This window comes from Haplochromis burtoni, unplaced genomic scaffold (assembly GCF_018398535.1).
Source record: "Haplochromis burtoni strain Fernald_Lab_line unplaced genomic scaffold, NCSU_Asbu1 Contig_606, whole genome shotgun sequence".
Taxonomy (NCBI): Eukaryota; Metazoa; Chordata; class Actinopteri; order Cichliformes; family Cichlidae; genus Haplochromis; species Haplochromis burtoni.
Window position 1 is genome coordinate 41061 of NW_024582967.1, and position 18640 is coordinate 59700.

Genomic DNA, 18640 nt, shown 5'->3' on the forward strand with positions numbered 1-18640 from the left:
GTGATTAGTAAAGTAGACAAAGACTGATGAGTCTTTAGGGAATGAATCAGTGCAGACATGATGAAAATGAACATCATCATCAGAAGAAGTTAGAGGGAGATATTGCACCGCATATCTGGCTCTAGGTGAGGGGGCTCAGTCAGGGCGATAGCATGGCCAGGGTTAGGGTAATGAAGGGATGATGATGATGGAGGAGCCAAGAGGGGAAGGAGGAAAGGGGGAGGAGAGAAGAAGGCCAAAGCTTGCACGAATGAGCCTCGTAATAACATGTGTGCGCGCTACCCTGTTGCAGAGAAAACTTACCTTCAAAGGTTAAATAAAACTTCCCTCTGTCAAACCATACAAGGGATGGCTGGTCATTCTCTGTGAGGGTTCGAGGGTAGAGGGAGGGAGGGTTGGGAAAGGAGGACGAGGAGGAGGGAGGAGGTACAGGGATGAAAGGCGGGGAAGTGGGTGAAGAGGGGTGAGAGGGGCAAGGAGAGAAGGACAGTAGCGTGAGTCTCACATGGCAGGTCTATTACACGTCACAGTGAGGTGAAACGTGGAGGTGGAGGCTGGGGGCGAAAGAGGACAAAGGGTCGAGGAGCATGTGACAAGATGGGTGATACACAGTGGTCTTTTTTTGTTTGTGTTGGGGGAGCCAACGTTTTCTCCAAAGCAAAGCATTAGAAACAAGCTGACGTTCCAATTCAGTGGAATTCAGTGACCCTAACTTTCATCAACAGATACCCGAGTGTTAAAACTGTGATCAGGTCTCACAACAGGCCTTCAGTTATGAAACACACTGACGCTGGCCGCTATGCATGAGGATGGTGTGCAGAGGGAAGCCATGAGACTGAGATCAGACGATAGCAGGGAGGCGGCGAGACTGTGGTTCGCTGCACGCCACGTTTCAGGTGCAGATGCTTTTACAAAGTTACCTGAACCGCCCTCACGGACACCAGGGGAAAAAAAGAGGACGACTCAGAAAGTCCCAATTAGTAAGCAACAGAAAAAAAACTAGATAAACAGCTTAAACCAAATTAAACCATATTGCAGCTCATTTTCTGACTTTTTTTAATAATATAATAATAACATGGTAATGAATCTGAACACTGGTGGATCCTTTTTCCCCCAAATGCATTTAAAAGAATAAGAAACGTTAAACTGGAGCAGTAGCATTTTTCTAATGATCTGCACTCCAGCTCTAATGTGACTCCAACAGGTCTGACGGATGAAAAATTGTGTACTTTTTTGTCACGCTGACACTGTAAACTTTGCAAATGCTCCACAAAAACAGGGGAGGCCTGTTCCTCTCCATGCTATGGCCGTGGGCTCCTGTGGCTAAAGGTCTGGGAGGACTAAGAGTGTCGGGTGATGGAACGATGAGAGCGGCAGACTGCTTCAGAGAAAGAACAAAAGGGCGGGTGTTCAGATGGGGAAGGCGGGGGTCCGGTAATATGTCGGGCTCTATGTTGAAGAGAGCGTGGGCGACAGGTGTGAAAGGTGAGCGGCAGAGGTCAAGCGTGGGAGCAGACCGATGCTTTACAGCCTGGTTGAGAGATTGGTTGAACTCGAGGCCGTGTCGTGCACTCCTGTTGTAGACTGAGGATGGCATGAATACCAAGCAGCTGCTGCCTGTCTAATTCAGCCTAAATCTCACGCCAGGCTTCAAATGACTCTAAGCAGAAGCGCTGATCTGACGGTACAAGTGAGCTGGTGAGTTTGAGTGCGCGTGAGAGGGAAAAGACAGACAATGTGGATCTCGAGGTCCGACAAGATAAAGAGCTCCTCAGACATGCTAACAGCACACAAACACTCAAACACACTCCTGTGCTGCAAACTGAGAGCAAAGGTATCTGGGAGCAACCGCACTGCACGCACAATGTGTGTCGCCGAGAGACGAGACAGGAGGTTGCCATGGGAACATGGCGAGACAGTCACTGGTGCACAGTCATAAAACAGAGAGAAAAGTCTTAGAAGCGGGCAGATGGGCCGGGGGGTGGGGGGCACTTTTTTTGGAGTACTATGCAGTAGATTCAGCTTTTTGTGTCACCACAGCTTTCATTTGTTTCCTGGCAGATTTCACTGTGACATCCAAGAGAATGAGCGAGAAAGACAAGGAAGAAATGACAAAGATATGCAGATAAAAAGAGACTGTTATATGCATTCGATGGCTGAGAAATGCGTGGGAAGGTATGAGGAGTAAAACAATGTAGAAGATTGGTGGTTTCACTGAAAAATGATGCCATATTCAAAAGGAAAAGAAATAATGTCTGGTGCGTCCTTACATCTGTGCACGAATCAAAGCAGATGAGTGAAAAAAGGAGGAGTAAGAAAAATGATTTGGTATGCACTGTGCTTCTAAAGCCTGACATGAGGCTACAAAACCTGTTGACCTCCATCTAAAAAAGGCACAAAACACTCACTGATGGCCTTTACCCTTCTTTGTGCACTGCGCTCCGGGTAAAGAGCATCCAAATCCAAAAACTCAAAACAAGCACTCACCAAACCCTTACCTAACCCGCCCCCCGTCCCCATGTGGAGGAGGAGGGGGGTGTGCTTTACCCTACCTGCAAACGAATCAAAGTGTCTCTCAAAGGTGGGAAGTTTGTCTACATATACATCATCCTCTGACGAGCCAAAGAGACAAACAGCAAAAAAACAAGCAAAAAGAAATCAAACCATGAAAGACAACGAAAAATGATCAGAACTGTGATGCACATTAAATTCAAATGGGAGAAAAACAAATATATTCAATTATAATAAAATGCTGATGAAAATACAAAATTTAAAAAAAAGTGGTGAAACTTTAAAGGAGCAATTTAGAATATTTCATAATAAGCAGTTTCCGAGACTGTTTTCATGCACAGAGAATACAGATTAAATTAAGCGGCTGTAACAGAGACCTCAGTAAAAATGTCATTTATTCAGTCGGTCCCTGCAATTTGTTTAAAAGAGGAAGAAAGCACCCTCCAATCGGGGACTAGATTCTGCTTTTACATAACTGCTGCCTCCAGAATGTGTATTTATTATTTTTTTAGTATTATGACTCAGCTATGTTACAGTCTACTGAGATTTGCCATTATCCACTAAAAGCTGCACTGCAGGCTCCTTTAAAACCGACTCTACAGTTATCAAGGAGTAGAAATTGTTGTTGTGTCACTAATTCATTAAAGGATTGTTTGCACTTTAAAATTTTCATATTCTCACCTCCTACTCACACCCTGCATGTGTGAGCATGAAAATGAATTCCCCTGTGTTTGAGTGTTAACGTGAATCAGATACTAATCTATCTATCTATCTCTATATATATCTATCTCTATCTCTATATATATATATCTCTCTATCTCTCTATCTATATATATCTATAGATATCTATCTATATATATATAAATAAGAGTATATATAAGATAAGAGTTCAGGACTCTTATCTTTAGGTGTAATTAATTCTTTATCAATAAATAGAAATGTAAACAGAAAACGATCATTTGCATGTTTGTAGAAGGTTTCGCTCTGTGATACTTAGATGCTGTAAAACAACATCAAAGGTGAAACTGCTGCCATTTCCAGAAAAAAAAAAAGAACCAAAACAAATAAAATGAGTAAATGCACAGGTGCATGACTCATGCGCACAAACGCTACATGCAAAGTTCGTAAAATGCATGTAAAACTTTTAATATAATGAGAGAAGATGCCCCTGCTAGCCTCTGTGACCTCCACATCCATCAGGAGACGTGCTGCAGTGTTGAGCGGATGGTCCACACACCTGTTACAGACACAGAGAGCTCCTTGCCCACGGTAGGAGTGGTGGCGGCACTCATCGAGTTGGTGGAGGAGATGGAGGAGGTGCTCTCAGCCCTTGCCAACGGAGCAATGGGAGGAGGGCTGGCCGAGTGAATCGGTGGGCTGAATGGGCGATTCTGAACAGAGAAAGGAGACGAGACGAGAGACGGGAAGGAAACAAGAAGCGGTTTAGCATGCGGCATTTTAAATACTATGTACACAGCCGCTATAAACTCTTTGGGATTATCAAGTTAAACCCTGATTAAGATAGTCGACTTAATGATTATTCTTTTGCCAGTTCTTCCTAGACTCAAAGGCCATGTAAATAATGCCTAAATCCCCGAATCAGAACCAAAGAATTGAAAGATATAAGAGTGACAAAATGAAAACGAAAACAACAACAAAAAAAGGTCTTACCGCATCGCCTACACTAGGTTTCCCTGGAGGAAGTTTGGGTCGTGAAGGGGGACGAGGTGGAGGGGGAGGTGGGGTGGGGTTGACTGACGACGGTGTGGCAGGTCGTACGGGTGAAGAGGAACCTGAAGAGGCGCGCAAAAAACACAAAAGGGATTAATTTAATTTTTCAGTTTGGAAAACGCCTAAACAAAAGGACAGAGTACCATCAGCACTCAGTAAGAAGTGTTGTTTCATTTTTCACTTCACAGGATCGCTGTCGTGATCTACTACACACCTCATATCCTCCATACAGCATTAAGAGCACACATCCCTCTACGTGCTTTCTCTCGAGTCTCTTTCACCATTGACGGAACTGGAAAAATGATTCCGCTCAGATGTTCAAACATTTCATTTTGAAAACTCGAGAGGAAATTTGATCAGTTTTATTCCTCGTTCGAAGAGCTCCTTTTTCGCCACATCGTTACATCCACTTCTTTTGGACACTGGCTCAGTACAATTAACCTAACAAAACAAAACCGCCCACACTGCTGTCTTTGTCCACGTTTCCCACATATTGGGCAGCTCAAGGACGGGTCAAAAAGCAAAAAGCTAAAAAACAAACAAAGAAAAAAAAGGCACTAAAAATGCAACAAAAAGCACAGAAATTCTAAGCAAGTCAAGTTTTTAATAAAACGTGAAAGAAAAAGGCCCTGGTAACATAATACGCTCTGAGGCAAAATGCTATTGTACATAAATCTGGGCCAAAACATGACCTCTTTTCCAGGAAGAACATGCAGGATAACTGTTCCTGTGATGCAAGTTCCAACAAAAGTGGTGCAATCAGCTGAAAGAAAATCTGAGCAGGGTGCACTGCTGACATGATGCCTCAGCTCATAACACTGTCACTGTCTGTTTGCAATGACACCATTAAAATTAGCAGTTAAGTGATCAGGTGACGTGCGGGTTTTTTCTTTTCATTGTAGTGAGAATATTTCTTGTAAACCATCCTCTAAATTAAGTTTTTTTGTTGGGTTTATATTTAAGTGAGGATCTTGAAGCGCTCACCGCTATTCGTGCCGCCGGCCCCAGATGTGGGACCTGGTGATGAAACCACTGCGCGGTACGTTGGAGGAGGTGGTGGCGGAGGTGTACTTCTACTGCCTTGGATTGCATCTTTGGGCGAAGTGACAGTTTCACCTCCATCCTCTTTGGGATGGGTGGTGCTTGTATTGTTGGGCTTCTCTTCTTGACAGAGGACAAGAGGCGGCGGGACGGAGCGAGCCGCAGGCTCCTCGGAAGGAGGCGTCAGTGCTGGAGTGCTTATTTTGGGGGTGGGTGCAGGTGGGACACTTGGAGGTGAACTAAGAGGAGGAGGGGAGGAAACAGGAGGAGATGAAAGCTCCTTTGTTGCAGGAGACGGAGAGGTGGCGAGCGTGGGAGGGTTTTGGTCTTTGGGAGTGGGAGGACCCGAACGGACTGAAGGTACGACTTGTTCCTCTGAGGGAGGTGGGGAAGTTGGTAGAGGGGGAACAAAATCATCTTCTGGGGGAGGTGAAGTAGGCAGAGGTGGTGCAAAGTCTTCCGAAGGAGGTGGTGATGTAGGTAAGGGTGGGGCATGAAGCACAGGTGGAGGAGAGGAGGCTGGTAATGGAGGTGCTGGTTCTTCTGGAGGAGGTGGGGAGGAGGGGAGGGGAGGTGCAGGGTCCTTTGGTGGAGGCGGCTGGTCAGGAGCTTCTTCGCTGAAGCAGACCCACGAGTCACCCGCATCCTCGCAGGCAGGGGCAGCCTGCTCCGGTCCAAAAATGTTGTCCAAGTCGGCTATTGAAGGCTTCCTGGCTGAGCTGTCTGCTCCTGCAGACACTTCTGAAACAGAGATAAGGGAGGAGCAATTTAAAAAAGAAAGGGGAGGGGGGGTGTTTGCAGATGTGCTCAGCAAGGAGATAAAAGATCACAGGGAGACAAACAGACTGACAAAGTTAGCACCGGAACATCAAGATAAACAGACGACTGAGGTCAAATTTAAAAGCTTGTTTCAGTTTGAGGCGATTTAACGGGAGGCAGAAACAGATGAGCAGATTCTTACCAGCATCATCTGCAGGCGGAGGGCTAGTATTTGGTGGAGAAGCTGGGACATTCTTGGGTGGAAGTGGAGGTGGAGCTGCAAGTATATCACAAGTTTAACAATGAATGCAATAATTGCCTGTTTCACATCACTGCACCTGGTGATGGGCTGCATACAGTCTGACTCAAGGCGCAAACGACAACAAAGGGAAAAAATGAATGAAGAAAATAAGCCAACACAAGATGAACGTTTGGATCTATCAACGACAGGCACCATTGTATTCCAGATACAACACGAGGGGGGATCGTCCCAAATTACCCACCATGCAACACAGAACATTCAGCCCCCATCAGCCCAAATGCATGCAGGCAAGGGTTGGTGCCCAATGACGGAAACTTATTGAACGTCTCTGGTGTTACAACCGACGCTGAATCACGTGCTCGTGAAATGACTGATGAAATGAAACGATGGCTGTTTAGAACGGGGAGGGCAGCATTATTGGCACACAGCTGTTTGATCAGGTCAGTTTGCAGATTTCTCAGGATGATGAGCTGAGCTGATCCATCTGTGTGTTAATTTCACAGGGACGGGGAAGTGCGGCGTAATGTGGAGGGAATGGCGCAACTTACTTCCTGTGGGAAAGGATCTTGTCAAAGAGGATTCAGGCTCTGATAGAGGAGTCCCCCACACGTCACACTCAGATAGAACCGCTAAGTTCAGGAGGGGACAGAAAAGGCCATCGTGAAGGGCGTTAGCAGCGAAACACTTCGGGCTCGTGATCCTTTGGGGATGTTTGCGTGAAGCTGTGTCCCAAAACGTCGGCTGCATCCTTCGGAGGACCCGGCCTTCGCGGTCTACGTGGGCCGGGTCCTTCAAAGACCGAGAAGGCTGGAAGTGCGAGGCTGTGAAATGGGACGGTCTAGCCTTCAGATTTGCGTCACCGCTGTCTCGGTGGAGTTTAATAAACTCGGCCGTCGGCTCCTTGCTATCTAAAGTATAACAAGACACTGGCGTAAACTCTCGACCGTCTCACACTTCTGTTTAATCAGTTTGACGTTTATTCAGCTGTGTGAAAATCCCGGAGGAACCCTCCCGATGGATTAATAAAGTTTTATTTAATCTAATAACTTTGATCTCAGCCAAACCGGTTTACTCCGGAACAAATAAAACACCGAAAAAAAGGCAAACAATTACATTTTTAAGTTATCCGAGTGACTTATATATGATGTTTAACCTCAGTAGCGAAAGAGCGGGGGTCTGAAAACGATGACGCTGGGAGTCCGCTGCTCTCGCCGGCTGGAGTGACCATTGAACCCCCCGGCTAGCTATCGAGCTGGTGGGTGACAGACTTTTGCAAATATGCGATGTCTTGATAAACCGAGCAGATATTTGTAATTTACGCAGCTACTTTCTCGCCTGAAAATATGTTAAAAGTTTATTTTGTGGCCCAGAAAGATTAATAAGAGTAATTTTAAAACTTAGTAGCAGCCGCCATTGTTGGCAGCTGAAATTTGGCTGGGCCGCGCTATGAATTCTGGGATATGGTGGGCCACGAAGGACACACCCGACCCACCCTTCAAATTTGGGGAAATGAAGGACGCATTTGTCGGCTGTATTTAAAAGAGTCGACGAATTGGGACAGCCTTCGTCGACGTAATCGGCCTTCAAATGCAGCCTCCGGAGGATGCAGCCTCCGGAGGATGCAGCCGACGTTTTGGGACACAGCTACAGATGAGAACGTCAGTAAAAACTGCAATCACAATGTGTCAACACAAGAACACGCACTCGGTTCAGTGCTACTATATAATATTCGCTTTTATAATTGCATATAAAAAAAGACATCTGAAAAAAATACACCAGCTAATAAGCTAAAAAAGGATGGATGCAGTGTGATGCAACAAACCTGCAACACATCCCGTCTTCACTCCAGCAGCTTCACAAAGACAACGATTCAACTTAACGGCACATCTGACGCTACTGAATTGCGTCAAATTACACAGAGAATCTCTAACTGACCTTAAGAGGATCTTAATGAAACTAGTATTTACTGGAAAAAAAGTGAAACATTACCAGTTCAAAGTGCCAGAGGCAGAGCTTTTCTACTTGTCTGAATTAATGTGAAGGGAATTTGTGTCAAGCTGATGTTACTTACGCCTGACACGGCAGTTGCGTAAGAGCTAAGAGCTCATCCACAGTCTGCATCATAAAATCCTGCAGGGCTGGATGTGAGCAGGTGACGGCAGAATCTGCATATGAACGAGTTTCACTGTGCAAAAGAGCACGACCTCGGAGGACTGCCGTCAACCACACCCTCAACAAAGACATCAGAAACTAGCTGGAAGCCTTACACAGACAACAAGTGTGTGTTTGTGTGTTTTTCATCATACTGCTAACATACTTTGACAGCAAAGCATCAACAGAAACATATTCAAAGAGCCGATACAGACAAAGACACAGAGGGTTACCTTCAGTTTTCTGTTCTCCAAAGGCTGTTTCTAAAGGAGGCCCAAATAAGCCTGTGGTGTCTTCAGAGACTGGTGTTTGCTGATTGCTGCGACAGAAAAAACAGGACAATACAGAAGAAACTGTTAGCAGCAAACAGTTACAGCTACAACAGTCAGTGCAGCGTCTCGTTGCATGTCGTCTGATCAGGCTGCAGCTCCCCTTTCCGCTCAAATCTTCCCAACAATATTACAAATGTGTCATTTTCAAAGTGTGGCAGCAGCATAAACAACGACATGAAGAATGACGGGAAAAGCTAATGGGATGGTTTTGGGGGCAGAATAAAAACAACTGACTTTTAGAGAAAGTGACTGTGGCTCAATCGCATCTGCAGAAAATACAAATACCTCATATTCACTGTACCGAGGCTGCAATCAACACACCAAACACCGCAGCCAAACAACAACCAACAAACGCACACTTAAACATAAAAAGACCTCGTCTTCAGCGCAATAGATATGAAAACCAGGTTTGCACAGCGTGGAGTTTTTGTGTAGATACAGTGGCAGGTCTGCAAAGGACTGTCTGGCTTTAGAGGACAGTTTTTGTCTGGAATTATTTAACGAGATGGCAAAAAGATCAAAAGCAACCCAAAGACAGTTCCTCTTACTACACTATTTTTCATGTGGCATGCCACAGTTTAAGCCTGCAGTTAATAAGCAAAGAAAATATTGAAGATAACAAAAACCTTGCCAACGTATGGTGCAGTTTCCAAATGTCGACATTTTATGCATGATGATACAGCGATTGTGCCTCTTGTTACCGACACCGCTGACTAAAACATCAAGAAAAGTATAATTAAAATGAACGTTTCAGTGTCGTGGAACGAGCAAAAAGCTAAAATACAGACCAACTGCACAAAACTTTTCGGGACTGAAGTGTGATCCAAAGGCAGGAGAAAGGACGAGCAGCGACACCGAGATACACACCTGGGGGGCTGTGGTGCTGGAGCTGGTGTGGGGGCCACGGCGGGTGCAGGAGGGACGACGCGTCTCGGTCTGGCGATCTCTTCACCTGCGCCCAAAATGAAATGGATTTACGTTAATCTTACATCACATCCTCCTAATTTGTCACTTGTAAAAAGCGAGCTTGGCCTGAGGTGATGAAGCTGATACTTACTGGACGTGTTCCTTTTCAAACCCTGTAACGTGGAAAGAAAACATGGAAATGTAAAAAGTCAAAGACAAGAAACCTCAAATTGTTCTCATATTTGGATCCAACATTCTTCCATCCATGTGTGAGGATTTCTAATAAAACCAAAAAAGATGTTCTTAGCTCTTTTATTCTTTTCTTTCTGAAACTTCCCAGTGTGTTTGGACAGAGCAAAGGCAACGGCTGTTGAAGGTCGGAGGCTGAACTGCGACTAAATCTGATCAGACTGCACTCAGTTACACTTCACATGAGCGGGCATGACTTGCACGCACTCCCCACTTTGGGCGATTTGTCACATTTTTCTAACCGACATTCATCAGTCCAATAAATGACGATGGCCGATATATTCGGGCAGGTGACTTTTTGATGGGCGGAGCAATGTAATCATGCACGGACTGATTTGCGTGCTTAGAACACAGTAAGTCCAAACATGGAGGAACTAGTTGCCAAAAAGTAAAATACAAAGTCACCAATTTGGGATTTCTTTGGCTTTAAACCGGGTGAAAGAGGTAAACCTGAGGATATAACCAAAGAGGTGTGCCGCTCGTGCAGACGTACTGCGCCAGCAAAGACTCAAACATGACTTTGTTGCTTGAAACTAACTTACTCATGGGCAAATACATAAATAAATTGCTCTTGTAAAACGCTCAGCCTATCGCTGTGGTCGATAAATTTGTCCAATCGCCCAACGGTAATAGGGAGAGAAAACTGCCTTAAGCGAGACAGAAAAAATGAAGGGATGCAAAGCTGGTACTGGTGGGATACTGGTAAACTAAATCTGCTTGCAGTGGTTTATGGCGTCTTTAAAGGTTTTCCAAACGTCCTTTGAAGCTGTAAGAAGCCACGTGATAAAATGCGATAGGCGTACAAAAAAAAGAGACCAGTGTTGATGATGGGGGGGCAACAGCACAAACATTACTGCCTTCTCGGCTGTGATCCCAAACACCAAAGTCTAAGAGAGCATGTGTATGAATTCACCACAAGCAGGATGTGAGAGGCCAACAAAAGGCAGATAAGGAGAGAGAAGAAGGCAGGGAGGAGATGAGAAGACACGATGGGGAGTGACTGAAGTAAGACATCAAAGGGTCCAAGCTGTCCAAAGTGTAAACTTTGTCCCCAGTAGAGACCAAGCATGAAGCCATTCAAGGCAAAGAAACACCCAAAAGAAGTACACAAGTATATCGCTGATCTTAAAAAGCTAAAAATATTTTTAATGTTAATGAAATTTTGAAACATATTGATCGACTGTTTTAACTGCTGACCCTTACATATTTTCCCTTATTCAACTGACCCCAAGGACAAGGAGAAAAGGAATAAGTAGACATGTGGCACATGCTACGGTACATTTAGTCTAACCCCAGGGAAAAGGAAGAAGAAGCCACTTACCGGGCTACGTCTCTGTGACCAGCAAAAAGGAAGAGAGAAGAGATACCTGATCAGAGAGTGACAAATCAGTAAAGGAGACATCATATGCATCAGGATGAGAAGAATTTTTGGCCTGGTTGGCTGAATTTGAGGATGTGGTTGTTACCCAGTCATAAAAAAACGAGCTCATCTGTCTCAGATTTTTATTTTAAATAAGCTCGAACAGCTGTGTGTGTGATGTCAAACAGATAATAGTTTAAATAAGTCATTCTCACTTTTTTTCCCAACTCTAGGTTAGTGTTCAAGAACAAAATGTAGTCGCTCTAGAATCTCAAATGGGCTCACTTTTCATCCATCTTTATTCTAATCACTTTCCTGCAAACACCACCCTTTTGCCAACTAATCCTTTAGAGTTTCCTTTTATTCTCCCTTGTAGACTCCATCTGCCCCCTTGGCATCTTTAATTTGAACTGAAATCTCTCCATCTGTCTGTGTCATGTCCACCTCGCATCAGCCATCTCTCCCTCCATCGCTCACTCTTGTGCCTGGTCCAGTTGTGCAGTGAGCCGTGAGTGATTAAAGTGATGCAACAGTGGGTGGGAAATGCTCCTAGAAAGGAGACCTCTGATTGGATACGCTGGTGAAGGACAAAGCTCTGTATTGCTTGTCATAACCAATCACTGCTGCTTTGCTGTATGTAAACAGGAAGCACAGCAGGACGCTCTTCGACCCTCACGTTATGACCTTTTAGCCTTTAAAGATACGATGTCGTTTTCTATTTGAAATACGAAGAGAATCAAAAAGAAAACATTGCTTCTTTGCTTTTGGTGCTCAGGTAGGACACATTCTTTGTTTCTGCCCAAAATATAAAAAGTAAGATGTCAAAGATATCGAATGTCATGTGAGATCTCTTATTTAAGCTCAAACATTTTCCCTCCATCCTTGACCTTTTGCTGGCCTCTACTGTTTGCCACCTAGTTGTTTGGACTGAGGACTGGGCGCTTAACACTCAAAAACTCATTAAAACCAGATTTAAGAAACCTTAGCCAGCAGAAACACCCTGAAAGACGAGGGCTCACATAGTCCAAATACTTTGGCAGCCACATCATTGTGCATGAGGCGTGAAAACGCTGAGAATAACCTGGCACCGCGATGACGAGTGGCTACAGCCACAGAGAAATCACAAAACAGCCATCGGCCCTATAAATATTTCGCTTTAAATGTAGCTAGCCTATTTTCAGCAGGTAGTAAATGCCAAGACAGATGAAAAGGTTAAGGGGGTGGAGGGGTACAAAGCAAAGGCTTACCGGACTCTTCTACAGAGTTTAGCATCATTTGAGGCAGCAAAGAACAATGAGATGAGAGAGAAAGCAAAATCAAGACAGCACAGGGAGAGAATTAGAAAATTAAAAAGGAGGAATGGTACATCAACACTGGCATAGCAGAGTCTCTTTTACAACGCAAGCAGTCATCTAAACCCACAGACACGGGCACATGCAGCCGGGATGGTGTTAGCGGTTTTCCCTGGATTCAGTCCCATTTATACATCAACCAAATGAGGTTACAGAAACAACAAACACATACATGCAACAGTCAGGGTTTAGTCTTTCAGTTAACATGTGGCCTATATTCCTTTTTAAAAAAAATTTTTTTACCCATAGCCATAAAATAACTGTGTGCATGTATGAAGAAAAAGCGCTGGGCAGTTAAACGTCATGCAGATTTGAACCAAAATGAAGAGCAACACCTCAACATCCAACACTCTCAAATATGTCATACAGTTAGGGCCGCACTGTGACTTAACATTTATCTTATTTAGGAGTAGAAGATAAACAACACTCAATAAGATGTCAAGTGTTAGTGTTCAAAGCCTTATAAACAGAGCCTGTCACACTGAAATAATAGTCCTTTGAAAATGATCAAAAACTGAGAAAGGGTAAGAAATGTAGGTGTGCAACCTTCCAAAAACACAGGCCTCCTCGTGCATTAGCTCTTCATACACGTTCACACAGACGTGACCAGCGTGAAAAATCATTCACACGTGATCAGGTTAACAGTCAGTGGGTGAGCACACTGAAGTTGGACTCAATTATTAAGGCCCAGAGGCTCAAATGACCACAGCAGACTGACACACAGGTGCCCACTTTCCTACCTGAATAATTCAAGATAGATACTTAAGCCAGCTCTCCTCACTGGAAAACACTCAAGTTATGGGTCCCAGCTAGAAAGGCAGGGATGTCGCTAATTATGGGCTGTCTGAAGAGGACGCTGGTTAGAATTTGGACTCGTCAACTGAGCTGCATCGCTTCAAATAAGAGCTTCACACCCTGCTATTTTGCAGCGGTGCTTAGATGGTTTCTGTTGCGGTAGGACATCTGCCTCGAGTTACTCCAAATACTGAAGTCAGCGACTATGACCAAGTCTGACCAAGACTATATCACCAACACTTGAAATCAATTATATGAAATTAGAGGTCTTTTATCAATCATAACAGAGGAATGAATTGTGATTTCAGTCCTCCTCGTGGTGTCCTTATGTCCCTTCTGAGCAATACTGGTTAAAGCAGCTTTATATTGTAGAGAAACAGTAGCAGCTCAACATATAGTACCACACACAGTAGAAAAGACGATACGTGAGCAACGGCTACATTTATGCACAGTTAAAACCACAAAAAAGAAGAGCAACAGAAATGATGCATGCATGGCTAACTTAAAGCCAGCAGAGACGGACCAGGGAAACCAGATCTACTCACCATGGGAGATGGGGACAGAGCTATGTTGCCTATGGAGGCTTTGAGCTCATCGACTGAGGGTGCCTCCACAACACGATCAGGCGGCAGAGGCTTGATCTTGATCTTGAATTTTTTCCTGTGGTCCTCTTCTTCCTCGGACTCGTCGGAGGAGAAGAAGTGAGACTTTTTGGGGGCAAGTGAAGGAAAAATGTCAAGGAAAACAAACGTTTACATTTCATCTTAAGGTTGATGAGAAACCCGGGAACCACATTCCTCAGTGAAACTTTGCGTGTCGGTACTTAAATCGTTTCTTCTTTACAAAAGTCTGTTTTCTGTGACATCGTCCTGTTTAAGACACATTCACAGACACTTAGAAATGTTCTTTTCTGACCCACTTTATAAATTTGTTTTTAATTACTTTTTTATTAGCCACATAATAAAAATGAAGACTTTTCTGTATCTTAAATCTGGGGCCTAAACACCTTTTTAAAGAACTTGAGCCATTTTATTATCTGTATGCCGTTTCTCAGTAAAACACTAATCATATTGATCTGTTCTGTGAGCCACGTCACGTTTGTCTTCCATCACATGCACGACAAAAACTGACACAACAGTGTGCAGCAAATGCGACACAAACAATGAAACAATCCAGTTCTTGCCAAGTAACGTGACAGAAACTGCCACGTATTAAAAACTGTGCTGAGGATATCTTCCTCTTCTAATTCATCTTCAGGTCTGATACTGTAGCCTTCATCATCCACCTCAGGAGAGTTCTGAAAGACACAATGAGTCTGAATGATAGTGACAAACAGCAGCTGTTCCTGCATAGTAAAAAACTCCACACAGGCAACCCACACCCACCGTGTAAGCTACACACGTAAACCCGCTGACCTGACGGGATCATCTACAAACAATTAACATATCTGTGAAGCTGTTGATCTGTTTTATAAAACCACAGATCAACACAGAAGAGTCACGACATGAAAGTGAAACCAACAAACAGTCTTGAAAGTCAGCTTGGACCTACAAAGCAGCGTTTTCACTTACGTATCTGTCCCAGTCGATATCTCCATAGAAGCCATTCGGGGCCCCGTTCGTCTTCTTCTGAGAGCGAGAAGACAGAAACAGTTTGACTAAAATCTCACCTAACAAAACACGATACAACATACCTGCAACTGCATTACACACCTACACAGAGGAACTACGTCTCAGCTAATCTCACCCAAACACCTTGAACTCCAGATTTAAGTCACAAAGCTTTTACTCTGAGGCTACTCTGTTACGTTAGCGGCTCTTCAAGTCATCAAATTGGCTGTTTTTTGATTATTTTTTTTTTTATGTTAGTCGATGGAGCTGAACAGGATTTCAAGACTGAGGTTTCATCATAACTCCAAATGACTTGGTGTTGTTCCCCTAACGCCCCCCACACCCCCACAAAGCTTCCTCAGAGAGCGCGCTAAAGAACAGACAGCTGAAACAGCTGCACTTGCATCAGGCTGATGAGTTAAAGAACATACTGCGACGTCTATGACCAGTCTAAGCTCTACACACTACACTTCTCTAGAGTGTGGTCTAGTCTAAAAAGCTGAGCTCAGTACCGATTCAACCTCTCGAGGTTCCTGTCAGGTGAAAAGAACAGAAAAAGAAAAAACACAAAAACAATGTGCTTCACAAATTTCTCTGATGACACAGGCTTACATAAACCCCAATTAATAAATACATAAAACTGTTTATGTACTAGATCGTTTCTGTTACTTACACCATCTCTGTCTGGAGACCCCCTGTGCAAACCAAAAGAAAGGAAAATGTTACTTAAGACACAACGTCTTCATGTAAGTGAGTCTTTTTCTGATTAATCCAGTTTTCACATGATCATAGTCACACACTTCCACAGACACGCAGGTTCATAACACTTCAACTGTTTTGTGTAGGATTCGAACATGGCTACAAAAATTCAAAGATTGACTAAACAAACGCCAAAGGCAGCAGTTTCCTGTATTATGGCTGTCGTAGTTACATAAATGCAGAACATTTCTTCCCTTTATCTTACACAAAAAACAAGCAACAAGTATTGTAAGCTGGTGTATTATTTTAGAGATCCTAAATAACACATGACATACAATAAAGTGGTTTATAAAGTCTATACAGTATTCAGCAGTGACTCGTAATTGGCTGGAAGACCCTTGAGCCGTAGATGATTACAGGAAGCTGCTGTTTAGCATTTCACGTATTTGACATGAACCGCACTTAATATTAATCCTGTAATTGTTCTTCCTGACCACAATCCCTTCCTTCTTCTGCCATAAATATGCATAACCTACTGTCACATATCCTCCCCCCCCGAGTGTTCAGTCAGCCTGTAGCTCCACTTCACAGCATCATAGTGAAGCACTAATAAGCTCTGTGCGTGGATCAAACAACACAACAGAGGACTTACGTGGAATCATTGTCCTTCTCTTTCTTCCGTATCCCAAAGGCCTTCCTGGTACGTTTTTTCAATCCTGAAAAGAGAAAAAGGTGAATTATTCTATGCAGAAACAAAGACGTGACTAGAAGTTGAAGGTTTCGTGGGTTAAAGGCTCAGTGAACGACTCATCCATCACCCAGGAAATTAAAGAAAATGTGTTATTTAGTGACTAGTTGCCTCCATCACCGTGTGGTACGCTGGAGCCACTATCAGGGACAAACAGAGACTGCAGCGTGTTGTGCGCTCTGCTGAGAAGGTGATTGGCTGCAAACTCCCATCTCTGCAGGACCTGTACACCTCCAGGACACTGCGGCGTGCAGCTCGGATCTCAGCTGACCCTTCTCACCCTGGACACAGTCTGTTTGACCTGCTCCCCTCAGGCAGGAGGCTCCGGTCCATTCGCACCAGAACCTCTCGCCATAAGAACAGTTTCTTCCCCTCTGCTGTTGGACACATGAACAATAACCACATGACTGTCCCCGCCACTAACACATGACCCTACGCTGTGTCACTGCATTATTTCATGTTTGGCACTGATCACCACCTGCACTCATGTATATATCTTTCTACATAGCACTCATAATTCTTATTCTCATGTATATATCTCATGTATATCTCATGCACATATCTTTCTTTCTACATAGCACTTTAATTCTTATTGTTTGCACTGAAGCACCGCAGCAATTTCCTAATGTTGTAAACCTCAACATCTGGCAATAAACCCCATTCTGATTCTGATTCTGATCAATGCGAGGTCAAAAAAAAGAATGAAAACAAAGTTTTCTGAGCACGGCGAACATCAAGAAAGCAGCCGCTGAGAAACTGCTGACTTTTAATGCACCGAACAGGAATTTGATTACTAGCTCAAAATGCTCGCAGACAAATAAACATCAAATCAAGCAGACAAACTCACAAGGTGAGAACAAAATCAGCCATAAAGTTGCTGGAGTTGGTAATTACTCAGTAATTCAGGGGTCATACCAAACCAGCCTTCTACAGTCATAATCTCACCTACACATCACCTCACATCTGCTGAAGCTCTACTGGAGCCGCTCATTGAAACACAACAAATGATTACAGCGCTGGTGTGTTTAGGCCTCGAGGAAGCTCGGGCGAGTTCATGCCTTAAAACAAAACGCATTTACTCTGGACTTGGTACAGCTGCGGGACAAAAGGTGAAAAACAAGAAATGCAGACATTGCTCACATGAAACTTCTGGACTTTCTCCTGTTTTACCAATTTAAGCACAAAGTATCCTGTTTGTTCAGGAATTACGCTACAAAAACGACTCTGCCAGTTGACCAGCACATTAGTCCAGCTTCAAGTTCTAAAAATTAAATGTGTAATCTTCTCCTAGTCCCAGCTTAGTCCTCCTGTCTATGAAATGAGTCATGTTTAGTTACATTAGGCTAAACAAACTCAAATGCTCGCACCTCTTTCTTACCCCAAATGAAGGCCCAGTTGTCCTCCATTTCTTCTCCAATGTTTCCCTTACTCTCATACTTCCTCCTCTTTGTGTGGTTGCGATCTCATCACATAATCTAAGGACCAACCTATTTTTTCCCCTCATACCACATGCAGTTACACACAAGTCTCCAACCAGAAACTTGATGCTACTTCACACACACACAAAACGGTATCATGCTCCCGTCCTTGATGTGTTCTGGTACTCAAATTCAACACCAGTGACCCTACTCATGAATAAAAGACAAATATCATCATTGTAGTCTCCTGCTAAAAATTAAGAGCGTCTACAGTCCTCTGCTCACCTAAGAAGTGTCATAAGCTGGATAACAGGAAACCACACCGAAGCTCAGCAGACTACTACAGCAGACCCACAGGGAAAAAGGAGAGTACCTGCAGCTTGTTTACATTTTTTCCATGTTTTTATTTCATTTCTCCACTCGACTAATTTTGCATCAGAACGAGAAATCAATCCGAGAAGGCCTCCAGGACACAGACGCTCGCGCCCAGAAATACTCTCCCATTGATTCTGCCAACATATTCAGCCTTGCATCCTATTAATGGTGACTGTCAAGGTTCAAATAAATATCCTGCTGCTTATAATCAGCATCAGCACACATACAGAAAGACTAAAGGCAGTTTCATATGTTGCACGTAAGGACATGAATCTGTCTTTATATACGAAAAGGTAGACACACACACACACACACACACACACACACACACACACACACAC

At 43.9% G+C, this 18640-nt stretch overlaps 1 protein-coding gene across 4 annotated transcripts in view; it reads right to left on the reverse strand.

Moving 5' to 3' along the window:
* Positions 1-18640, reverse strand: part of sgip1a (SH3GL interacting endocytic adaptor 1a) — a 73160-nt gene that overhangs the window by 8098 nt on the left and 46422 nt on the right. For 2 of the 4 annotated variants that reach the window (XM_042214725.1, XM_005948786.3), the window contains 18 exons: positions 16411-16474; positions 15733-15754; positions 15572-15592; positions 15021-15077; positions 14683-14746; positions 13995-14170; positions 12550-12558; positions 11264-11275; positions 9845-9866; positions 9655-9745; positions 8689-8774; positions 6853-6933; positions 6245-6319; positions 5227-6024; positions 4183-4304; positions 3749-3902; positions 2553-2612; positions 304-363 (listed from right to left, as the gene is read on the reverse strand). In XM_042214725.1, coding sequence (XP_042070659.1) covers positions 304-363; positions 2553-2612; positions 3749-3902; positions 4183-4304; positions 5227-6024; positions 6245-6319; positions 6853-6933; positions 8689-8774; positions 9655-9745; positions 9845-9866; positions 11264-11275; positions 12550-12558; positions 13995-14170; positions 14683-14746; positions 15021-15077; positions 15572-15592; positions 15733-15754; positions 16411-16474 — 1974 coding nt within the window. The remainder of the gene's footprint in view (positions 1-303; positions 364-2552; positions 2613-3748; positions 3903-4182; positions 4305-5226; positions 6025-6244; positions 6320-6852; positions 6934-8688; positions 8775-9654; positions 9746-9844; positions 9867-11263; positions 11276-12549; positions 12559-13994; positions 14171-14682; positions 14747-15020; positions 15078-15571; positions 15593-15732; positions 15755-16410; positions 16475-18640) is intronic. The other 2 variants (XM_005948784.3, XM_014329760.2) reach the window with 2 other exon arrangements.